The sequence below is a fragment of the Haliotis rufescens genome, unplaced genomic scaffold, assembly GCF_023055435.1.
Source record: "Haliotis rufescens isolate VD_foot unplaced genomic scaffold, xgHalRufe1.0.p SCAF_7, whole genome shotgun sequence".
In the NCBI taxonomy this organism is placed as follows: domain Eukaryota; kingdom Metazoa; phylum Mollusca; class Gastropoda; order Lepetellida; family Haliotidae; genus Haliotis; species Haliotis rufescens.
In genome coordinates this window covers 4743128-4769294 of record NW_025964361.1, presented here as the reverse complement: position 1 = coordinate 4769294, position 26167 = coordinate 4743128, and the positions used below count along the sequence as shown (strand labels likewise).

The 26167-nt window shown below is 41.3% G+C and overlaps 1 protein-coding gene across 3 annotated transcripts in view; it reads left to right on the top strand.

The window, feature by feature from the left end:
- LOC124149609 (protein cramped-like) overlaps nt 1–25674 on the top strand; it is a 32299-nt gene extending 6625 nt beyond the window's left edge. Inside the window, exons 4-21 of one of the 3 annotated variants that reach the window (XM_046521310.2) lie at nt 426–579; nt 2691–2762; nt 5698–5746; nt 7275–7310; nt 7452–7501; nt 8485–8684; nt 10277–10427; nt 10610–11289; nt 13197–13469; nt 14659–14766; nt 15892–16183; nt 17851–17931; nt 18523–18599; nt 19133–19289; nt 19868–19930; nt 20861–21006; nt 22995–23144; nt 24835–25674. In XM_046521310.2, coding sequence (XP_046377266.2) covers nt 426–579; nt 2691–2762; nt 5698–5746; nt 7275–7310; nt 7452–7501; nt 8485–8684; nt 10277–10427; nt 10610–11289; nt 13197–13469; nt 14659–14766; nt 15892–16183; nt 17851–17931; nt 18523–18599; nt 19133–19289; nt 19868–19930; nt 20861–21006; nt 22995–23144; nt 24835–24957 — 2862 coding nt within the window. In that variant the 3' untranslated portion in view covers nt 24958–25674. Of the gene's footprint in view, nt 1–425; nt 580–2690; nt 2763–5697; nt 5747–7274; nt 7311–7451; nt 7502–8484; nt 8685–10276; nt 10428–10609; nt 11290–13196; nt 13470–14658; nt 14767–15891; nt 16184–17850; nt 17932–18516; nt 18600–19132; nt 19290–19867; nt 19931–20860; nt 21007–22994; nt 23145–24834 lie in introns of all 3 variants that reach the window. The other 2 variants (XM_046521309.2, XM_046521311.2) reach the window with 2 other exon arrangements.
- The last annotated feature ends 493 nt before the right edge of the window (nt 25675–26167 follow it).

Here is a 26167-nt window from a genome sequence, read left to right as displayed (position 1 = left end):
ATTGTTTAGGACTTAACACAAAACTTGGATATATTTCCGTTTCCATTCCGATTATTGTCATCAAAATGTTAAAGATCGCTATTCTTTTTGTGAAAATTATAAAATATGGTTAGTTCATACTTAAACAAGTTTATCCCAGCATTTATAGGAGCATCTGACCCATGAAGATGAGGGGTAGAATAGGTCTTCAGAAAGGCGACTAATGGGATCGGGTGGTCAGGCTTGCTGACTTGGTTGATGCATGTCATCGTATCCCAATTGCGTGGATCGATGCTCATGATGTCACTCACTGGCTTGTCTGGTCCAGACTCAGTTATTTACAGAATGCTGTCATATAGCTGGAATATTGCTGAGTGCGGCGTTCAGCATCAAACAAACAAAACAAAGAGGAGCATGTAATAACCTTAGTTGACCTTCTCCTTCAGCATGGCAAGGACTTCGATGCCATCCAGTGTGTACTTGCCCAGCGATGCAAGAAGCGGGGTGTCCACCCATCTCTCATCAAGAACAAGAATCAAGTTCGATTTTTCTACTATCGTACATGCCATAAGATCAACAAGTTCATTCAGACCACAAATGGTATGTCCACAGTAACCCTGTGCTATATTGGATCACATTTTTTTGAAGCATTGGAATTATTTTTTTTATTCAATGGAAGTAAAAATGAAATATGCGGCAGACTTTATGATGATGTGGCAGTGCCTGAGAACCAAGACTGTTGTTTTTAAGCCTTATGGATGAAGAGATGACTTTTCAACTACAGTCAAGTCCTGTTAATCCGACATCGATGGTTGCATATAATTATGTCGTATTAACGAGCATGTCGGATAAACGAAATTAAGTAGTATCAATGTTTGTGATCGAAAATGGGACAACTACATGATAGACAAGGATTCAAACACGTAATAAAAAATATAAAATAGATATTCATATTGTTATGTTACACTGTTGGTGGAATCTGTTTTCTAATCATACAACCTCTAAAGTTTAACACAAAACAACTGTTACGGACTGTATGACTTATTCAAAATACTTTAAAAAGCATAGTCTGGAAGTCGCAACTTTGAAACTGGTACCCGAAACTTAAGAAAGCTGCTTTCTAAGTGGCAAACGTCGACTTCCTGTTGGTCATTTCATTGGTAGGTCATAGTTCGCATAAGGTTGTTCTGACGTGACCTGTAATGGGATGTCCTCGTCGATAGCGAGAACTTTTATCTGATTTTAATAAGATTGAGGTAATCTAAGGATGTGATTTATCCTGTTTTCTTTATTTAAAGCATTAATTGTTTATTGTTAAGCAAGTTTTTCTCTGCAGCTGTTGTAATATGCAGCTACCAGCCGATTCGTTTCGCATCAAAACATGGGCTGTGCACTTGCAGGCAGATGACCACGGAGTATGCTGATCACTGTGTCGGATTAACGAGACTGTTTAATGAGTGATTTCAGTAATTCGTTTCAAATTAGGTGCGTCAGAGTCGGAGTGGTACACTGTCGGATTAACAGGTCTAAATGACACTCATTTAATCGGTTCCAATCATTAGTGTCGGATAAAACTGATTGTCGAATTAATGAGTGTCGAATTAACGAGACTTGACTGTATTTTGATGCAATGCAGTGTCACCCTTTCCTGTGTGGTAGAATAGGTGTTCAGGACCCCATTTATTTACAGGCTACTGAAATGCTGCTGACTCACTCACTCACTCATCCATCTTCCCGAGGCAAGAGAGTTAACTGACTTTAAGGTCCAGTTTCCACCCTTGCCGAACCAGGCTGGAATTCCTGGGCTCGATCGTAGCGCCACCAGTGGCTGTTACGAGTTATGTCACTTCTGAGCCTCTCCTATGAACCAATCAGATTCCACCTCTCGTATCACTTGCATTTGCTTCAAACAAAACAGTTGCTCCCAGTCAAGACGATCTGATCAATAATCGATAATTGTGATAGAACAGGTCTTGCATCGCGAAATGCATCAAATCACGTGAGCACCTTGATTAACACTCAAAAGATTTTGAAAATATCTGTTGACAACGAGTTGGCGGTGCACATGCTTTGCAAATTCTGCAATTGACCGAAATCTGCACGACAGTTTACGAACCGGATTTCGATTTTGTTGCACAATTTTGATTGGACTATGCATAGACTCGTTAGTCCAGCCAAAATGTAACATCATAATACCAGCCACGTTCGGCAAGGGTGGAAACTGGACTTTTATACTCAGTTAACTCCCTTGCCTCGGGAAGATGTCACTCCTGACAAGAAGTGTGTGCACAATTAACCAATGATAGACTACTCAAAAGAAGTTTAAGAACATATTACGCCATGACAGATTAATAACCTGGTGTTCTTTAACTTCTTTTGAGTAGTATATGTTACATTGTTGAAAAACATGTCCCTGAGATAAATGATTGAACGTCATCATGATCATGTTTGACTGGGAGCTTGGTTCGCTGTGCAGAGTTGCATCCCTTGCCATTCCAGAATCCTATGATCTTGGGTATAAAAATCAGATTCACCTTGTTTAGGATGCTTGGTTTGTCCGCACCATACCTGTGCTCATAGGTGTCACCTTATTAGTTGATATCTATGACCTTGTGATGTCAGGTTTGCCTCCTACATTTAGCAGACACACTGCGATATGACTGAAATACTGTTCACCCACTCACTCATGTTTGAACTATTGTGTATTGCAGATGTGAAGAAAGATACTCAAGAGTTGTATGCCCTCATCAACTATGGCATTCTTAGAGAAACAATTAAAAGCCGTAAGTAAACCATGCGTTTAACTTTGATAAACTGGTATGGCCATGCAATATTTGCAGCATATCTTCACTCACCTTAACATACTCAATATGATGTAATGATATTTTTGCACATGTTGCATGTCACAGTTCTTAAACTTTCAACTAGAAATTCTTCCAATGGCTTTGGGGGGCACGGGTGGCCCAGTCGTCTAAGGCGCCGCGATTCGCTGTGAACCTATGGTTGTCGGTTTGAATCCCGGTTCGCCCCAATATGTTTCTAGGTTTGTCAGCACCATACCCGTGCTGGAGGGTTTCACCAAAGTGGTAAACGTCTGAGACCTGCATCACTTCGGGCTTTCCTCCAACATTAAGCTGACACGCCGTGATATAACTGGAATACTGTTAAAAGCGGCGTTAAACCCAACTCACTCACTCACTAACTCTTACATTGTTTCATAGCAAGTCAGGAGCACTCTGCTGTGACCTGGCTAGATGTATCACCACTTCACGAAGTGTATCCACATCGTGTGAAGGGGTTTGGGATACAGGGTTAGAACTGGCCCCCAGCAACCTATGTGAGCCGTAACAGGCGACTCTAGGGATCAGGTAGTCAGGCTCAGTGATTGGTTGATGGCATGCCAACGTACCCAGACAGTGTGAATTGCTCATACTATTAATCACTGGATTGTCTGGTCCAGCCTCAAATAAATTACAGGCCACTCTCATATGCCTGGAATATTACTGAGTCTTGCGCTAAACAACAGCCACTAGTCGGAAGCCCATGTTTAGTAAAATTCTGTTCAGTCTAGTAACATCAGCTAACAGTAGTCCATACGATTACACTGAAATGGTAGAAATATATGCTGAAGGCCAGGTTCAGGCTAGTGGACAGACTGCCAATACCGTATTTGACGTAATAAGCGCCTAGGGCGATCTCATAATTAGAAATAGGGGTCTCTTATTAGAATATAATTTTGGTGAAAGAGTTGAAAGATCGTAAATGTTGTGGTTTATGCTGACAGACTGAAATGATACAAAAGAAAAGTCTGTGCGTTTTGTTTGTACACGACAAATATCTTTTTCGAGAATTTAATTGCCCGTAATTAAGGGTGCATATAACACACGAGTGTGTATTATACACAAATAAATAAGTCTTGTGTACATTAATCAATTGGAAGGGTGCCAAATGGGATTGTTCACTAGCCAATATATTAGCAAATATCGCCACGGGTGTTTATTTAAAAATAGAGCAGGGCGCTTATTACGTCGAATACGGTAGTTTTCAGACAACACTCAGTTGGGGATTGCTGCCATTTTACAACTGTTTAAACATCAAAATCTGCACCAATCTCATTAAAAATCATATCTTTGATTAGAATACAATAGGTCTCAGCTTGAAGATCAGATGACACATAATAAGGTCTTGTGGATATTTTATGCACACTTTCGTTTCTGAACATCTTTATCTTAATAGAAGTTTCATTGAAGGAATATTTGTTTTTCTGTGGGTTTACATCAGAATTTACGAATTGAACTGCCGAAGAAATCAATCCAAACTGTTTGAGAAAGCTGACAATCTGATTGGTTGAAGAACCCACTCCTCCTTCATTCAGATTTGGCAAGTCAAAGGTCGATCATAGTTTTCCCAAACCTTTCTATGGCAGTGTAGTCCGGTCTTCATGAGGAGAGATATCTTATCAGAGTAAATGTCTTAATGATATGAATTCAATGAAATTGATCCCAGCTAATTTATGTGGAGACAATGAATAAATAAGATTGGAATTCCTCTGTCAAGAAATTATTTCAAATATGCTTGTGGTCATGTGGCCTATCAGCAGTAGAAATGGCATTATCATACCTCCATGTCAGAATGATGAGATCTGATTGGTCCATGTGATCACGGATAAAATACTGTGTAACCCGCCCTGGAGGTAATAAATTTCGCAGCTGGGGAATAAATCTTTTATACCGTGCCACGAGCACTACAGTCTGCACGTGCATTTCTGAGAGAAAGAGTAAATCCTTTATACCCCGCTTCAAAGAAAAAGCTGATGCTTTTTCCAAGCAAATTGTTGTCAATTGACTTTGCACAAGCTTACTTCAGCTCAATGGAGCAGCTGTTTTATATCAGTGTGGAATTGATTTGAATGTTTTTACAATGTCATATTAAAACATGTGGGTTAGATAAATTTGTTGCAGCAGGATCACTCGGGGTACATGGGGTTTTTATGCGTCCCTTGTTTGGTTTTATACCACGAGATGGGGCATAAAACCCCACGTACCCCTCGTGGTCCTCCTACAACATACATTGGGCTTGAAAATCTGTGGCCAGGTTGGCCAGATGAGATAGTGGTGAACTTCACACCATTTTCATCAGTGAGTTTGTTAATCACTAAACATGATGAACATTTTGATATTTGATAATCATGTCATCTTTTATTATCCCCCGTCCAACAAAGTTGGTGTCTCAGGTGTCTGTTGCTATTTGGAAAATTTAGAAATTTTTATTTTTTACGTTTCCATGGCAACAAGATTGACTTAGGTTCTGTGAGGGTAGGGTTCGTTTCCAGAGCATAACTCTTAAACCGTTCAATATTTTTTCATGAAATTTTCAGGTCTGTAAGGTACATGCTGAACTGGTGCCTTTTGCTGTTTTTAGAAATTTTAGGAATTTTTATTTTTACATTTCCATGGCAACAAAATGGACTTAGGTTCCAAAGTCTTCTTTTTTTACAATTTCCATGACAAGTTCCACCTTGGTTAAAAAAGTTTAGGGTTTGTTTAGATTTAATTATACCATAAATTCTGCAACAGGGGCGGGGGATATAGCCACGTGGCAAACTCTTGTTTTTTGTGAAATGAACATAATCTTTGAATTAGGATTCATGTGGCATAGTGAATTTCAATATTCTATTTTGAAGCCATTCAGTGAAGCATTGTGTAACTTGTATTACAGGTTTAAATGAGAAGACAGCTCTAAAGCTTTATGAGCTTATACACAAAGGGTGAGTACACTGCCAGAGATGGTAATAATTTAATTTGGTTATCATCACTGTCAGACTTGAGTTAAGTTATTCGGTTGTTGTCATGAAGGGATTTCACCACTGGTGACTAGGAGTGTGTGGTCCAAGGGACACAACTCTTGTTTCAGAAAATTAACTTGCATGACACTCATGGTTGTCATGGCTCTACAGTCGGTATTATTGACAGAAGATATGTATGTTTAGTCCAGAATATAGGATGTAAGTTAAGTTCTTTAATATTTGGAACCAGATATAACTGAAATACCTTTGTTACTGTTACTGTCCTCTGTACAAATATAAGAGGAATTATAGTTCAAGATGTCTGATTATCTCCCCCTGCCTGATAAAGAATTTGATGTTGGCTGAATGATCCACAATTTATTTATAAAGAAATTTTTATGTTATAGCAATTAATAAATGCATTCCCTATATTGTTTGCTATTGATACAAGGGGATCATTTTGTTCATGATTTGAAGATAGCTTGTTTTTTATTTCTTCCGAGAAATTCTTTGATTCACATTATCCTATTTTTTTATCCATTGGTAGGGTAGGGGTATATTTACCCCTGAAGGTTTATAGAATCTAAACATAGAACTTATGTCATTAGAGAGAGAGAGGTTGATAATTGAGGTGTTGCTGTCTGTCTGTCACAGGCATACGTTTGACAGAGGAGTAAGAGATAGATTTCTACTCACCAAGTGATAGGTATATTGAAGGGTCTGTGTCCATGGATCACTTGTACTGTAGGGAAATGTTTGTGGAGTGTGTAGATGAGGCTGAAGCTCGTCCTTTTGCCTGTTTCAGGTAGGTCGACATTGGAATGTTGATCAATGGGGTGGTCATGTTTGATGATGGATAAAGTCAGCTATTAACAGCTCGGAGTATAGATCTGTGATAGTACTCAGCTTTGTCATCATGTGGGTGGGGACGCATTCTTTGTAGGTTTTTTTCGGTTGTGTTGGTGTTCAATTAGCTATTGTTAGTGAATATGATCAGTATTAATATTGATGACTGGGCATTTCCTTTTTAGGGGAGATAACTCTGAGATATTGTGATTTGTAATGATTAATTTATTCCATTTTGGAAATATGGCACTGAAATACTAATTCAATTGTTTTGAAATGACAAATTCCAGTATTTTATTGTGTAAAATCCTGTGTTTTTTTGTGTTTAATATATATGTGACATGTTTTGTTTATTAGTCTAGTTTGGTTTGATTATTTTCCACATTCATGAATCTTAGTTTGTAAATATTATGAACGTTTTTTTTACTCATAATGATAATGAAAAGAGAAAACAACAATTATGAATTTTTTGTTATTCTATTTTTGGGGTTACAAACATGATTTGACAAGTTGCTGTGACTTAGTAAATCACAAGGGAGGTAACTCTGCTTTGATTATCTGGCATATATCTGTTTTATTACTTCCTCATGTGATTGAGTCTGTTAGTTTCAATGAATTCTGTCATGATTTGTCATATGTATATGAGTCATTTTTTTGTTTTCAGTGTGACAAATGTTAGGATCAAAGGGAAGAACAAAAAGTAAGTTTTCTTTTGATCTAAACACAAGGCTAACATTTTATAGTTTGATGCCTTTTATATTTTCCTCTAAATATGGATGAACAATATAACATCCCATAAGTGATACATAGTTTTTTATGTTGCTGTTTCTCTGTTTCATAGGATTCGGACGCCAGCATGTAATGCCTTGAAAAAATTGAATACCTTTGAAGGTATGTACATATGTTTTTTGTATTCATGAGATTAGTTGATTTCAGGAGTACCCTGGTATAAGGGTAACGCTATTTATCAGGGTATTATCATTTGCAGAAGCTCGAGGTCTTCCATTAACCGCCCGACGAAGGAGCGCGGTTGAAAAGACCAAGGACTTCTGCAAATGATAATGCCCTAAAAAATAGCGTTACCGTTATAGCTCAAAATGGATGGAATTTGTTTTCAGATCAAAAGAAACAACAATATCGGTTTGGAAACATTTACTGCAATCGACAAGAATGTCACTGACCCTCTTTTACAAATATGGAAACATTAGAGAACAAACCAGATGACGTCACTATTGAACGTGATGTCACCAATCCCTATGACTTCACCTAACCATCGGCATTACAATGGCCCGTCGTAAGGCAATATGAGGGCATTATCAAGTTACAGTGGCCTGCTCATTTCTGATAACATCTATCCATTTTAGCTATGATATTTTATAAGATGCTTTTAAGTCTGATCTGTGAATATTCTGAGTAAGAATGTAGTTCCCCAGCAACCTATGCTTGTCATAAGAGGCATGGTTGCATGTCATCGTGGTCCTGTTATCAGTGAAATACAAGACACTTTGACCAAGCCATCATCACACTAGTTTCAACAGCAGGCAGTCGGAAATTTGTGATTTCAATTTCGGAATTTTGTTCTGACAATTGCTGCAGACATGGGGCCAAATATTGGCCTCTAAGTTGGTCTGAATAAATCCCTGTCAAAACAGTGTCAGCTTGATTATTGGAGGAAAGCCCAAAGTGATGCAAGCATTAAACTTACTACTTAAGTGGCAAGCCCAAGTCATCATAAGGGTACTGTTATAAGACATAAGTGACAATAAGGATTCTGCTGAGAAAATAAAATCTTGCATGTTTGAGTTTGACGAAACAGGGTTTCTCTGTATGTTGATTTGTGGTTAATACAAGAGAAATATTTCATTTTCCTACAGAGCCCAGAGAAGAGCCATTACTACAGCCAGTTCCAGATAAGATCACTGTGGAGCTGGTTCCAAGGACGAATGAAGCATGGTCACACGTCCAGTCCGTAGCCCAGAACCCCAGGGTCCGCTTCAAGCTGGCGGGGGATCGGAGCGTCGCATCCATAGTTGGCTATCTCACACGCAAGTGGAAGGAGCACAGAGTAAAACTTGTATCCTTTCACAGCTTAGCTTTAGATTGATGTGACTGTGGATTGGTAGACACACCCATAATGTGTGAATGTGGGGTCATGCTGTCAGAAACTTAAGGGTCAGGGAGCTGGCATTTTGTAGAAGTCTTATGTTGTTAGGGGCAGAGGTGGCCCAGTCGTCTCAGGCGCTGCAATTCGCTGTGCAGAGTCGCATCCCTTGGGCACGCCAGAAACCTGTGATTGTGGGTTCGAATCACGGTTCACCCTGAATATATTTCTAGGTTTGTCAGCACCATACTCGTGCTCGTGGGTTTCACCGAAGTGGTAAACGTCTGAGACCTGCATCACTTCGGGCTTTTCTCCAACAATAAGCTGACATGCCGTGATATAACTGTAATACTGTGAAAAGCAGCGTTAAACCTAACTCACTCACTAACTCTTACATTGTTTCATAGCTTGTGTAGGGCTAAGGATTGATGGGAATACCTATGGGGTGCCGTGTGTAAAGTGGGCGAGGTGTCCACACTTAGGCACCAAAGGACTGGTATTGCTCATTATTGGAGGGTCATTTGAGTTTTGTTTTAGGGTTAATGATTTGCTACTTTAGTATTTGAATCTAGGTACGTCTTAAATGTTTGAAAATGATGACTTTTTAATTCATTTATAGTCACTTCAGGACTACCTGATAGTCACATGATGAAGGGGCAAGTTATGGTCAGTTAACTCACTTGCCTCGGGAAGATGGGTGTTAAACAACAAATAAACAAACGTGGGTTCTGACAGTTTTGTTTCATGTTGAACACTGAAGAGTGCCATAATATCCATAAGGTAGAAAACAGGGCTGTCAGAGTCAGATCACAGCAGGGCTGGTGTTTCCATGTAGACTGTGCCTGGGACATTCTTTTTGTCGTAACGTAATTCTTAGCTCCACTGGATTAGATGCTATGGTTACGTCTGGACAATGCAATTACTTCGAGACATTGTGTCTGGACGTTGCAGTTAAGCCTTGATTCTGCAATTACTGCAAGACACTGTGTTTACTTTTAAGACTTTACAGTTCAGTATTAATTCTAGACACAACAATTATATCTAGACTTTGCAATTTTGTCAAGAAACTGCATTGCAGTTACATTTTGACATTATAATTACTTATAGAAGTTATGAATATATCTAAGACATTGCAATTAGTTCTAGCTAGTTCCAGCTATTGCCGCGCGGTCGGGTAGCCTAGTGGTTATAGTGTTTCCTTGTCACGCCGAAGAACCGGGTTCGATTCCCGACATGGGTACAATGTGTGAAGCCCATTTCTGATGTCGCCCACTGTGATATACTGCTGGAATATTGCTAAAAGCGGTAAACCATACTAACTCACTCCAGCTATTGCCTCATGTTATTTAGACATTGTGTTTCTCTAATTTTGGAGTAGTCTTTCATTGATAGAGCTAGATCGTCAAACTTGAACCACAGAATAAGACAACACTTTCCTACTCCTTGTTTGTATCTTGGGTATATTATCTTGTATCCAAATAGTGATGTGATTCAGAGCAACACAAAGTCTGACATACTTAGTTGATTTGATTAGAAACAATGTCATTGACCTTGACTGTGATCAGAAAGAGGCTGTGAGCAGTGCGGAGGAGGTGCAGATGAAGATGCTGACAGTGTTTCCACCAGCAGACGTCGCTCTCAAGCCTGTCCACGTCACTCCCTACACTGCGCCTAAAGTAGATGTCACCTTTGCCAGCTATAAAGAAAACCTTATGGGTGAGTTAATTAGCGTCAGTGATCCCCTAAGCCGTTCTTATTGATTGAATGGATGTTTATGCCAGAGTCAGAACAAATACATGTATTCGTGTATAATACTTACAAAGATCATGGGGTACTGGGGACCTAATCTACCTTAGAGTGACATGAAGACTTATGTTGTTGATACTGTTTCATCTCAGGTTCCCCCAGCACATCAGGCAGCAGAACCTCCAAGAAATCCATCTCCGTGGAAGAAACTGTGAAGCCGAACAGCGACAACTCCTCTGAGGCTGAAGTTGCATCCAGCACACCACCAAAAGTTGCCAAAGTCGCATGTGAATCTAAACCAGTAGAAGCCAAGGAGGACCCCACCCATCCAGTTAGCTCCACCCCTGAGATCAGCCTGCTGATCGGGGATGACAATGCAGTATTTCCAGACAAACCTCTGTTCTATGACTTTGACCCATTGCCATCAAGTAAACTGTCCCTCTCCGGACCCTCCATGTCTGTCCACACAGAACACCGGACCGACGGGGTGCAGAAACACGTGGAGGGAGGGGGCAATGACAATGCCAATCACGCCACATGCAAGAACAGTGATGCTGGGCAGGAAAGTGTTGACAGTCAGGACAGTGAAGATGGCTTGAAGGAGATGGTGGCTGTGGCCAAAATGGGATGGACTGTTGAGAGTGGTCGGACCATCACCCTGGCTCAGCTGTACCTGATGTGTGGACAGGAGGAGACGGTGAAACTGGAGTACGACTGGTGTGACACCAAGACCAAGGGAAACACACATTTCACTTCCACTCTCACCAACATGCTGCGACGCTTGGCACACATTGCTACCGTTGAGTTCAGGGATCCTTCGAGAGTTAAGCCGGTAAGTCTGTTCCATTGGGTGGCTGTTGTGTATTTCTTGGGCCTTCAGACCTGTAGATGCATTCGTGTTTGAAATAGTTGCTCCATTCGATATATACATGGAGAATCTCACCCTTGTGACTTTTGGTATCAAATTAATCAGTGTTGATATATGTGTTGAAATATGTTTTGGCCTGTTGTGACTTGCCTGGGAGTTTTTAACTTTTTTGATGAGTGTTAATATATTTGATGTCAAAAGAAACAAGGTTACGATTCTATTTATTGTGGGGGGCATGGGTGGCCCAGTCGTCTAAGGCGTCGCGAGTTGTGTCCCTTGGGCACGCCAGACACCTATGATCGTGGGTTCGAATCCCGATTCGCCCCGATTATGTTTCTAGGTTTGTCAGCATCATACCCGTGCTTGTGGGTTTCACCGAAGTGGTAAACATCTGAGACCTGCATCACTTCGGTCTTTCCTCCGACATTAAGCTGACACGCCGTGATATAACTGTAATACTGTTAAAAGTGGCGTTAAACCCAACACACTCACTCACTCTATTTATTGTGCAAGATATTCCTTCCAACTTTTTCAGTTTGTAAACAGTAATAACCAGTGTTTTGATTGTAAGAATTACAGATTAGTGATGTCATGGTTACAATGGTCTGCAAAGCATTGTGATCCAATCACATTGCAGCGATATCTCTTATTAGATATTGCTTGATCTCACCCAAGTGACATATTCTGTCAAAGCTAGTCTTGTATGATAAACAAAGTTGAATGACAAATGAAATTGTATCATATTTCATGATTCAGATATATATATATACTGAATTTCAAACTTAACAGCCAATGACGGGCAAACTGGGAAAAATGTGTAAAGAAGAGAGAATATTTATTTAGGATTTTCTCAAGTCAGTAGTATTGTCATGTTATGCGGGCAAATAATCCACTATGCTACTTCTGTTATGTTGAACAACTACAAAAACACACACCACTGAAATTGAAATTCAGTATTTCCTACATCAGGTTATCACACCCATGACTTACTTTACCTCTCAAATTCTATTCCTGTTTTACTGTCCAATAAATGTAAATAGAAAAGTGATTAAGCATTGTTAAATATTATGCAATGTCAATATTATGTTTGATATTATGTTTAATATAATACGATTGCAACCTTTTGGTAATAATTCTTAAATTCTTTGGTGAACACATAAAAAATGGATTTATGAAATTACATTTTACGTTACATAAGTGGCACACTTACTTATAATGATAGGTATTGGCCTGAATTTCGTATCAAAGTAATAATTCCATCTTCCCGAGGCAAGGGAGTTAACTGACTTTAAAAGTCCAGTTTCCACCCTTGCCGAACTAGGCTGGAATTACTGGGCTCATTGCGCCACCAGTGGCTATTATCAATTATGTCCCTTCTAAGCCTTTCCTATGGACCAATCAGATTGCACCTGACTTTTATAGTCAGTTAACTCACTTGCCTCGGGAAGATGACATACATGCTGAAACGCTAAGTTCATGATTAAAGGGTCTAAATGAATGCAAACAATGCTTCTGTATTTATTCATGCTAGGGAATTCCCAGGCCAGGGCTTGCCCCCAGAAATGTGGAATACCATCTCATGAAAAATGTAGGAACATCAAAATGTCTTGTTCATATACTTAACAACGACCTCTCATTGTCCAATAGAAAAAAGCCGCATATTGAGGAAACTTTACATGCTAATATTGTACCTTTTTTCAGATGACAGAATATTTGACAAATGACCTACTGGATTTGGGGAATAATTAGAAGTTGTTTACTGGGTTTGTTGATATTGACACTAATAGCATACTGGATTAGCTGAATATGTAGAAATTGGAAACTTGATGAATTCAGCATATATAACAAAAATGGCTTTCTGCAACTTTCAGAACACCGATTCTGTGGCCAGGAAGAGTGTGCTGTGTTCTGTGTGTGGTGCCGTGGCGGAGAGGTCGAAGAAGGAGAAGTCGCGGAACGCTAAGTCCAAATTAGGAAAGGACGACCAGTTTCAAGACGATAACAGAGGAGGAAGTGATAGGTGCAGCATGGTGAGAGGGGACATGAGTTGTGCGGACTCTGAGGGTCAGGATGTGGCAGTGAAGGCTGAAATGTTGGGGACCCATATCAAGCATCCAACACAACAGATAGTGATGTCTAAACCGGTAAGCCCTAAGGTGCCTATGGACCCGTGAGGATCCGGGTTAGACATGGGTAGAATAGGTCTTCAGCAACCCATGCTTACCATAAAAGGCGACTATGCTTGTCGTAAGAGGCAACTGATGGGATCAGGTGGTCAGGCTTGCTGAGATGGTTGATGCATGTCATCGTATGCCAATTGCGTGGATCAATGCTCATGATGTCACTCACTGGATTGTCTGGTCCAGACTTGATTATTTACAGACCACCATCATATAGCTGGAATATTGCTGAGTGCGGCGTTAAACAACAAACAAATAAACAAACAAACCTAAGGTGCTTATGTGTCTGTTAAGGGTGTCCTCTGGTCCTTAAAGTTTGCTGCTACTGTATTTGAATATATGGACCCCATTTAATGTTTGACATTGGGGTTATGACAAAGACCTTTGACTTTTGTGCTGGTTAATATGTTAACTTTACGATAGTAATAGCTTCACAACCTGTAAAGATCTGGGTCTAATAGGTTGGGTGGTCAGGTCTAATCCATGTCATCATATCTCAATTGCATAGATTGATACTGATGGTGTCAATCACTGGGTTGTCTGGTCCAGACTCTATCATTTACTGACCTCCGTCATGTTGATGGAATATTGATGAATGTGATGTTAAGCAACAATCAGTCGATCAATACTAAATGCATGACTTCTTATTTAAAAACGATTCGGTAAAGGGCACGTCAAATAGATCATAAAATCTCTCATTTCACACAACAGAACGACCTTTATGATAATTCGAAGGAAAGCTCAGTTTGATTTCATTGCTTTCTAGAATACAGTAATGGTTACCATGGCTCTTTTTGTGAATGTAACATTGATGATGTGTTTTCCACGAGCGGTTTCTGATAGAGGCCAAGGACATGAACCTTATGTATGGGTAGGACATGATGTGCCATGTTTGCCTGTGTTGTAACTGAGATATTGCTGACAGTCCATATGGTTCTTATCACTCTCTCAGCCTGCAATTGAACACTAGACAGAAGCCATGTCTAGTAATAAACGTCTTGTCTAGTAATATCAACTTATGCTGGTCCCTAAACTAAACTATAAGACTAAAATTGACGAAAATAATGCCAAGTTCGGGCTGGTAGACTAAAAGCTTTCTCACACTAGATGTTGCTTGCATGTCGGTTTGATCATATGAATCGCTACATTTCAGTTAATACCCAACTCTGGTGATGGCGTGTTCCGCGTGCCGGTGGGGGTCCCCCTCGTCCGCTACCCTCAAGCCGGGGTCAACCAGATGATACAGTCCCTGCAACAAAAGGTCGGTACTGAGTCCGGGGAGGTATTTACCTAGACCTGCTCAGAGGCCGATATTTGACCCTAATACTAGTCAAATTTCCAAAGTTGGAATTCCAGATTTCCCAATTCTTGTTATATAATCAGAACAATTGTTATGGGTTTGTAGAAGTCATGTGTATTTCACTGCCCAATTTGAACAAAAATAACTTTCTTTGGTATACTGGATAAATCCCACAATTCAAGCCCTGCATGATGTTTTAGGACGGAAAATTGAAATTTTCACACAAGTTACAAACCTCAAACTGAAAAGAGAAGACTTTGATTTATGGAAATAATAGATTTGAGAATTTCTTTAGCCTTGAAGATAACTTTCTTTGTAAGAAGCCAAGGGGCTATTGACATCTTTAGGACACATTTTGTATATTAAAACTTTACTAAATGCATGACTTCTTATTAAAAAAAGATTCAAGTAAGATAAAGGACACGTCAAATAGATCCTAAGACCTCTCATTTGACGTAATTAACCTTGGCGATAGGTGTAGCTTTCAGCCATGGAGTAACATCACCACACTTCTTGTATTTGACTTGTCTAGTACATGAACGTTTTGAGGCTACAGCAGTATAGGGACCGTTGCAGAATGCTTTATATCAACCATAACATTTATAAAGGACATTGAAACAGTGGCAGTGGGAGGCTAGGTCTTAGGATGCTTTGTATATTTGAGGGTATTCATTGTACCGTATTCGACGTAATAAGTGCCCAGGGCGCTCTCAAAATTAGAAATAGGGTGCTCTTATTAGAATATTATTTTGGTGAAAAAACAGAGTTGAAAGATAAATTTTGTGATTTATGCTGACAGCCTGAAATGTTTATGTACGACATATATTTTTCAAGGATTTAATAGCCCATAATTATGGGTGCATATAACAAACGAGTGTGTATTATACGTGAATAAGTAAGTCTTGTGTACATTGAGCAATCGGAAGGGGTGCTAATTGGGATTGTTCACTAGCCAATATATTAGCCAATATCGACGTGGGCGCTTATTAGAGCAGGGCGCTTATTACGTCGAATACGGTATTTGTAAGAATACTTTGAATATTTAAAGATCTATTATTATTTACTGTTCATGCATTTCTATTTCAGCAATCTAATTTTTTGATGCACAAGAGGAGGAAAATGGTTCGGCAAAAGCCGTTAATAGTGCAAAGAACTTTGTTACCCAAAGCTCCAAGCGGACAGATTGTGACAATACTGCCTTCAAATCCGACTCAACTAACAACAAATATAATCAGCCCTCAAGCATTGAGTCGAAGTCCACAGTCGTTAACACCACAGACATTTTCACCAGTTAGTCTGAATTCACCGATTAATGATACCAATCGGCCGATGGAAACACAAGTGATTACTAGTCAGAACGTCACCCCTCTTGGTGCAGGTAAACTTACCTTGATTTCTTATTTATGAAAAAGCAAGATCATGTTGTTTTGGGATAGAGAGAAAGATTTCACTACGACCACGAATATCCCGAATCATCCCGAATCGGACACCTTCGAAATTTGTGATGATTCGGCCAATAATGTAAACTTTCGTGGAGAATCGGTAGGAGGTTAGGACAAACGTACGACAGAATTACGAAAACTCGTGGCTAATCGGGTTGAAAAATATGAAGAGTGTCAGGAATGGGTAAAGAAACATGTATGAATTACAAGATTCATGTACACACTGGTACAGATCATGTACGAATTGTAAGAATCACCTACGACTAAGTAACGAATATGCTGAATGCATGTATGAATGCAGGACAATAGCAACAAATAAGATACGACTAATACGACATATTTACAAGTAGTTTACGAAAAGCGGTACTGTTCCTGACACTTCGGCATGTTCTTGGGTCCCGAAAAGCTGGCCAACCAATCATTTCCACCATGGAGGTTCAACGGAGAGCATGTGTTGCTCTGGTCCTGGTCCTTGGGAAATCGTGTTGTTCTTACTTAATTCTTACATGATTTGTAGTTAACACAGGAGATTCGTGGCTGTTTCAGCATGTTTTCGGGTTGAGGACAAGAAATTTTAGGAGCCACGAATCAATAAGAATAGCCAACAATGCAAAAGAATCAATTACGAAGCTGTTACGGAACATAAGAATTAATTACGAATGGATTACAATACAGCCACGAAATTGCAATTCGGGGACCCTTCCACGAAAGAATTTGGCAAACAAACATTTTTTTCGCTGATTCGACGAACTCCAGCGAACTGTACGAATGTTTGAGAATCAAATAAGATTCATCTAAGAACTTCAAGAAATGATTGAGATTTATCTTTGAACATGGTGATTCAGGATATTCGTGGTCGTAGCAAAATGGGGGCATAAGATTGATTCCCTTAACATAGCGATTGTAGAGCTACGACTGTCAGAAGTCTATGTTAAAGTAAAGGTATTATGAAAGTCGTAGCGCTACAGTTCCTTTTTGAATCGGGGCCCTGGTAATATAAACACATGGGGACCAGAGGCCACTTTCACAGAGCAATCTTCAAGCTACGACTGTCGCAAGTGTATGTTAAAGTATGGGAGTTAGCGCTATGATTCCAAGCAGACTCCTGGACTAGAATATGCCCCAGCTCTGTTGAAGGCAGTGAATGATATGGAATGGGGGTCTGACTTGGTTACTTGGCTGTTTGCGTGTCACTGTCACACGATTATTCCTAGAATGCTGTGCCAAGAAACTGATCACATTATACCAAGAAATTGATAATGTTCTTCCAGGAAACTGATAATTTTAACCAAGAAGTTGATATGTTATGGCAAGAAATTGATTATGCTATATTCCAGAAACTAATGACACTACCAAGAAACTGGTTATGTTATTCCAAGAAACTGATAATTTTTTTTTTGAAATCTGACAATGATGATATTGATATTTTGTATCCCACATGGGAAACTGATTATGCTATTATCCAGAAACTGATGACACTATACCAAGAAACTGATCATGTTATTCCAAGAAACTGATCATTTTAGGAAACCTGAAACTGTTCATATTGATATTTTCGATCTAACATGGTCATACGCTAATGGTATTTTGTACCAACTTGTAGGCATCGATGACAACTCCCCTCTCCTATCTCAAGCAATGTGTGCAGCCAGCCAGGGAAACAAAACACAAACACTAACTCTGGGTGTGTACTCGTCTACTCATCAGCACTATGTATTGGTGTCAGAGGAGTGTACTGACATGCTTCAATCATTGACAGACATCTTGAAGAATACCTTTCAGTATAAAGATGACTAGCGTTATCTTGAACCTATACTTTGATTTTTGTTGTGAAAATAAATCGGATTTTGGAAAATATGACCTCGCTCCACTTTAATCCCCCAAAATAGATTTGTCTGATGATATATTTATCATTGTGGGACTGAGGCCCCAAGTTGTTAGATCTGTTTCCTAAATAATCGAGTATTTGTTTCTAATGTTCATCAGAAGTACTCCGGTTTTTTTTAAAACAATCCTTTTTGACAATGACCCCAAATCTCTTCAACCCTTTATGTCTTTTCATGAGTGTAATGTTTTTTCAATTACATTAAAGACACAGATAAAAAAGAAATCTGTCTCATTTGATGGCAAATTGTATATTATTGCCAGTCTTCTATTGTGTGGTGCATTAGGAGAGAAAAGTAAAATGTCCTGTTTTGTTTGAAGAATGTAGAATGGTGAATTATGATTGATGAACGTTTAGTGAATGGTTTCCCTCCTCTCCTCCCAGGAACAGGCCAGTCCCCTGTGATGTCGACTGGTCAGCCTCTGAATGTCCCTCTCTCTGTCAACACTGACATCACAGCCACTACGGTAGGTGACCACATCGTGATGTTGCTTTCAGGGAGAAACTGAACACCCGGGTTGTTTCATGAAGATGGTTTGTGTTTCAGTATTAAGTTAGGCAGCTTTCCAAGTAGCTGGACGTGAAACGGATATGTCCAGGAAGATGTTGAGCAATATGTTGAGTAGTTGTTGAACGATATGATGGGTAGACAAGGAACTGATATGTGGACCGATATCTTAGGTAGATGTGGAAAGATATGTTTGGTAGACATGGGAATGATGTTTTAGGTCGAAATGGACCTGATATGATAGTAGGGTACAGCTGATATGTTAGGTACAGCTGATATGTTAGGTACAGCTGATGTGTTAGGTACAGCTGATATGTTAGGTACAGCTGATGTGTTAGGTACAGCTGTTATGTTAGGTACAGCTGATGTGTTAGGTACAGCTGTGATTTTAGGTACAGCTGTGTTAGGTACAGCTGTGTTAGGTACAGCTGATGTATTAGGTACAGCTGCTATGTTCTGACCTGCCTGTACATATTATGTGTTGTGTTGTAGCCTGGGCTGCTGCTCGGTACATCTGCAGGTTCGGCTGTACCAGCATGCTCCACCTCCAGTCAGATGGCTGTCAAGAGGGTCGGCGGCAGTGACCTCAGCATCTCCCCTCCCAACCTGTCCTCCCTCCTGGACATGTCCCTCTCCTGCCCCCCTCCAGGTGAGTAGACCGCCCCAGTGATACTGCCTCTCTTCACTTCCAGGTCACCCCTCGTGAAATATCAATGGTAGGGGGTTGAAGTTGAAATACAGATAACTTTTATTTTTGTTTTAAGAAACATGTTTTTATGGTGATTTCTGTGAAACATTTGTGGGAAAATTAGTGTAGTGACAAGTCAAGGCGTTACTTTACTGTTTAGGACCCGTGAAGATTCCGGGGTAGAATAGGTCTTCAGCAACCCATACTTGCCGTAAAAGGTGACTATGCTTGTGGTAAAAGGCGACTAACGGGATCGGGTGGTCAGGCTCGCTGACTTGGTTGATTCATGTCATTGATCCACATTGCGTGGATCGATGCTCATGATATTAATCACTGGATTGTCTGGTCCAGACTCGATTATTTACAGACCGCCATCATATAGCTGGAATATTGCTGACTGCGGCGTTGAACAACAAACCAACCAACCAACCAACTTTACTGTTTACCAAGTTATTCAGAATAGGATGTCTGAGTTTGATGACTAAGGATATACCCTGAACTCCATGGACACTGCTTGAGATGTATATGTGATGTTGCAGGTAATGTGATGGCTGACAAGCTGTTGGACATGGCACTGGTGAACTCAAACTCCAGCTTCACAGGTATTTCCTTATTTTTTGTTTAAGAAATAAACAATGAACATGTGTCATTTATTTCCTGTATGAGATATCAACATTACTTACAGCCTCTTGTAAGGATGTTAATAACATTTACAAGATTCAAACAGATGTACTCGTATTTAAATAATGATGCCTCCATCATTACAATCTGATCTTGGCAGTGTTGGACAAGTCAATTTTATGAACAAGGGGGGTTAAGTTTGGTATTCCTGAATATACTCGCAAACATCCAAACAATTGATGGCCATTATCTGTATCTTTTTTCCCATTACAGATTGCCATATCTCCCCCATTTTTATTGCAGCCATTTGGCCATTGCATTTATCTGTGTTGTCCCAATCGATCTAATCGATCATTCACCCTCTCAACCCGTGAAGATCCGGGGTAGAATAGGTCTTCAGCAACCCATGCTTGCCGTGAAAGGCGACTATGCTTGTCGTAAGAGGTGACTAACGGGATCGGGTGGTCAGGCTCGCTGACTTGGTTGATGCATGTCATCATGTCCCAATTGCATGGATTGATGCTCATGATGTCAATCACTGGATTTTCTGTTCCAGACTAGATTATTTACAGACCTCTGTCCTTTCCTCCCACATTAAGCTGACACACCGTGATATAACCCGAATACTGTTAAAAGCGGCGTTAAACCCAACTCACTCACTCACTCACTACAGATCTCTGTCACATAGCTGGAATATTGCTGGATGTGGTGTTAAACACCAAACAAACAAAGAAACAAAACTTAGCCTCTCAAAAATAGCGTCATACTTTTGGTCAAGTTAAGCATCTCTGTTTTTGCTTGACCCTAATGCAAGTCTAGCTAGGATGTGGTGGTTCATTTGAAACAAGTTGTGACTATCTACCATTTTTTAGTTTGTTCTGAAACTAATGTTTGTTCCATCTTTGTTTTAGCCCTCCTGGACTCAGCCTCACCCAAGTGTGGAGGAGGGGATGCTCCAGTGTTCCGCTCAGTCGACGAGAGCAGTCGACTGATCACACCCCCTCACAGTCCCAGCCATTTGGGGCCAGGGGCAGACACACAGTGGCTCAATGGGGAGGTATGTATCTAGTCCTGCTTGGGGGTCGATGGATGAGTGTAGTTGACTGATCCAACCCCTCACAGTCCCAGCCACTTGGGGCCAGGGGCAGACACACAGTGGCTCAATGGGGAGGTTTGTATCTAGTCCTGCTTGGGGGTCGATGGATGAGTGTAGTTGACTGATCCAACCCCTCACAGTCCCAGCCACTTGGGGCCAGGGGCAGACACACAGTGGCTCAATGGGGAGGTTTGTATCTAGTCCTGCTTGGGGGTCAATGGATGAGTGTAGTTGACTGATCACACCCCTCACAGTCCCAGCCACTTGGGGCCAGGGGCAGACACACAGTGGCATAATTGGGAGGTATGTATCTAGTCCTGCTTGGGGGTCGATGGATGAGTGTAGTTGACTGATCACACCCCTCACAGTCCCAGCCACTTGGGGCCAGGGGCAGACACACAGTGGCATAATTGGGAGGTATGTATCTAGTCCTGCTTGGGGGTCGATGGATGAGTGTAGTTGACTGATCACACCCCTCACAGTCCCAGCCACTTGGGGCCAGGGGCAGACACACAGTGGCATAATTGGGAGGTATGTATCTAGTCCTGCTTGGGGGTCGATGGATGAGTGTAGTTGACTGATCCAACCCCTCACAGTCCCAGCCACTTGGGGCCAGGGGCAGACACACAGTGGCTCAATGGGGAGGTTTGTATCTAGTCCTGCTTGGGGGTCGATGGATGAGTGTAGTTGACTGATCACACCCCTCACAGTCCCAGCCACTTGGGGCCAGGGGCAGACACACAGTGGCTCAATGGGGAGGTTTGTATCTAGTCCTGCTTGGGGGTCGATGGATGAGTGTAGTTGACTGATCACACCCCTCACAGTCCCAGCCACTTGGGGCCAGGGGCAGACACACAGTGGCATAATTGGGAGGTATGTATCTAGTCCTGCTTGGGGGTCGATGGATGAGTGTAGTTGACTGATCACACCCCTCACAGTCCCAGCCACTTGGGGCCAGGGGCAGACACACAGTGGCATAATTGGGAGGTATGTATCTAGTCCTGCTTGGGGGTCGATGGATGAGTGTAGTTGACTGATCACACCCCTCACAGTCCCAGCCACTTGGGGCCAGGGGCAGACACACAGTGGCATAATTGGGAGGTATGTATCTAGTCCTGCTTGGGGGTCGATGGATGAGTGTAGTTGACTGATCACACCCCTCACAGTCCCAGCCACTTGGGGCCAGGGGCAGACACACAGTGGCTCAATGGGGAGGTAGGTATCTAGTCCTGCTTGGGGGTCGGTGGATGAGAGTAGTGACTGATCACACCCCTCACAGTCCCAGCCACTTGGGGCCAGGGGCAGACACACAGTGGCATAATTGGGAGGTATGTATCTAGTCCTGCTTGGGGGTCGATGGATAAGTGTAGTTGACTGATCACACCCCCTCACAGTCCCAGCCACTTGGGTGGGGGTGTGGCTGGTGTGGATGAGAGTAGTTGACTGATCACACCCCTCACAGTCCCAGCCACTTGGGGCCAGGGGCAGACACACACTGGCATAATGGGGAGGTATGTATCTAGTCCTGCTTGGGGGTCGGTGGATAAGTGTAGTTGACTGATCACACCCCCTCACAGTCCCAGCCACTTGGGTGGGGGTGTGGCTGGTGTGGATGACAGTAGTTGACTGATCACACCTCTCACAGATTCCCAGTTCCAAATTCAATTTAGTATGGTAACATCTACAGGAAACCTAGTTCGGTATTGAAACTCAAGCAAGCTCTAGATTGTAAAAGGTGTTTATCTCCTAACTGAATACAACTGGGATAACATTGTTATATAGTGAAGATTACATATACACAGATTAAATAACACAACCAACAAACAGGGTGTTAAATGATGCAGGGATGAATCCAGGAGCTCTGTCTTCATTGATTCTGCAGCTTCACAAATGCCACTTATAGATATTCCTGGGAGATAGTACTAGAGATGTATTGTTCTATTTTCCAGGTAGCTGACATGTCACTGACCAGCTTCCTCATATCCCCAGCCAAGAAGTCCGACTCACAAACATCGCAGCCACCAACTTCCATCGCTGCTCATTTCCCCTCATCCATTTTCAGTGAGAACTCGCAGGAGTCCATCGTATCGAAGCTAGATGTGAGTTGTGTTCGTGACTTCCTCTCATGCTTGGAAACCACAATTACATTTGTGTAAAAATCTGTCGTGACGCAGTTAGACCCAGTGATGTGCCACAGCTTTGATAAAGTCAGATTTAAAGAATCGACATGAGAAGCTTGGCATGGATTTAGAGCTCAGTTCCACTCAGTGTCTGGCAACATAGCTTGTGGGTCACATGGACTCTAGTCCCATGTAGACACTTGTCCACTCACCTGCTAGCCCCAGACTTCTAAATTGTCAAGTAAAAGTTCAGTGATGGTCGTCCTCATTGACTAGTAGCATTTGAGTTCGATGAGTGTGAACCAGTTCTCAATGTTTCAATTTTGCTACATATTAGAACTGAATAAAATTGACAAAAACTTTAAGTAAAGAAATCATTTTTGTCTTGTTCAAGCAGGACAAGTTACAGACTCTTCAGGACAACTGAAATAAGGTTTTAAGAAATACCAGCAAATTTCTAAGGCTGCATTGGCCTTCACCCTTTGTCATGTAGGAGCACTGACCTAGTGACCTACCTGTCGCTTTGGACATGAAGCCTGGCTTTTGATAAAAAAAATTCATGTTATGTGGGGGGGTCTGGGGGGTCAGGGGGGGCCAGTCGTCTAAGGTGCGGCAATTTGCTGTGCAGAGTTGTGTCCCTTGGGCACACCAGAAACCTATGATTGTGGGTTCAATTCCCGATTTGCCCTGATTGTGTTTCTGTTTGTCAGCACCATACCCATGGTTGTTGGTTCACTGAAGCGGTAAGTGTCCAAGGCCTGCATCATTTCAGGCTTTCCTCCCACATTAAGCTGACACGCCGTGATATGACTGGAATACTGTTCAAAGCGGTGTTCAACCCTCTTCACACACTCACTCATGTAATGTGACTTTAGATGGTATGGGAAAAAGTTAAGTATAATATCATTGAAGTCAGATCTTTTTCTCCCATGCTCTACCTCCATGCATGAAGAAATGAGGATACTACCAAAGGATGTTGCGTCATGTTGTACCTTGGGCGGTCGGGTAGCCTTGTGCTTAAAGTGTTCGCTCGTCATGCTGAAGACCTGGGTTCGATCCCCGACATGGGTACATTGTGTGAAGCCCATCTCTGGTGTCCCCCTGCCGTGATATTTCTGGAGTATTGCTAAAAGTGGCGTAAAACCAAACTCAATCATGTTGTGCCGTGTCTGATAAGCCAATCAGCTTTGAGGCTTCTAAATTTTCAGTAAAAGTGAGCAAAACATTCGGACAAGTATATCTGATTTCTGAATATAGCTGGGGACTTCCGACTGCCGAACAAGAGAGCCTATATTGTTGTGTATGTTCTATTCAGTCGGCTGTTTCTCCTCTTTTATTGCATCTACACTCAAAAGGTATCACCATCGAGGGAATATTTGTGTTCTACGTGGGTTTTAATTTTTATAAATTCACAATTTTCAAATTGAGATGTTAAGGAAATGTAGCCGAATCGTTTTAGAAAGCTGGCATCTGATTGGGTCAAGAACCCATGTATCCATTGTTGAAGGTCAAAGTTTGCTGAGGGTTCATTTTTCGTGACCTTCTATGGAGATGTACTCAGATTTGATGGATTAAGGTATGATCGGAGTAAAAGATCTGATTTTTATGAGATTGCCATTCCACTCGCCCTCCCACTCACTGACATTGATTGATATGTTGGTTGTTCCAGGTGGACACAACACTTCAGGTGATGATGAACGAGAACAGTATGGATTACGTGAGCAAGTTCGAGTCTCTGGCAGCACACATCGCAGGTTCAACACTACCAAGACATAGAGACGCCAAGCACTGATCTGTGTTAATGCATGGAGATTCTACCACACTACCAGGACAAGAGCCTTGATGCACGACTCGTACTTCTGTCTCCAGAAGCATACATTCAAGTTCTACATTACCACAATCTAGTGACACACTGATCACAAGTTGTGATGATTTTAAAACCAAACACTGAAGAGCTAGTCAATCCATTGCTGTACTGATCACAGAGTCCGAAGCAGTATTGTAATTGCCACTACCCCTCCACCATCCAGTACTCGCTGGAGGTCAGATCATGCCCAAGTCACCGACGCCCATCTAGGAGTTGAGCGGGATTCACGAGTTCCAGCACATCTCACCAGATGGTTAAACTAGTGGAGCTTATTGCATCAAGTGGCTATAGTTTTTGATCTTTGAAATGTATGCTGATACTGTAATTAGGAGTCTTACGGTTTTAGTTCCGAGATGCAGATCATACACTTCTTGCTTACTTATGAAAGCTATTTTAAAGTAGACAAATTATTTTAATAACATTGATAACCTTCGATTACCGATGTTATGTATACTTTTCTATAAAGTTAATAATAATAATAATAGGCTATTTATATTGCGCTTATTTCCACATCACTAAGGGGCATGCTCAAAGCGCTATTATTACCCCAGTCACTGGATTAGTGTACACTCAAGAATCATTCTCAGCTCCCTTTTAGGCGCTAGAAGGTTAACCAACCACATCTAATCCTACCGGGTACCCATTCACTGCTGGGTGAACAGAGGCACATTTCGAACAAAGTCACCTGCCTCATTCTTGCATGTTGCTCCAGTTAATCTGTCATGCCATGACAGATTAACTATAGTAATATGAAAGAATCGTATGCCATGCCATGACAGATTAACTTTAGTAATTATGAGGTTCCTTGACTTTCTTTTAGAACTATGTTTTAAGGAGAAAAGAAATATAAGATACAGGTTCTTATGCAAAGATTGACGTGGGGCAGGTATTGAGGGGCACTGATGTAATAAGAGAAATCTAGAGGATCGCTCAGTCTCTGAGGCACAGGTTATGGGGCGATTCTACCGGCAAGAGAATCAATATTTATGTCAGTATCAGTGGTGTCTGAATGCCTCACACAGCTGTGTTTGTGGTAGTGTTAGAGCTTGAAAGAACTCCAGGAGATAGTCTGATTCAGCCATATGATCAATGTCCTTCGTCACCATCGATTTAGAATGCCTTCAAATGATATCAT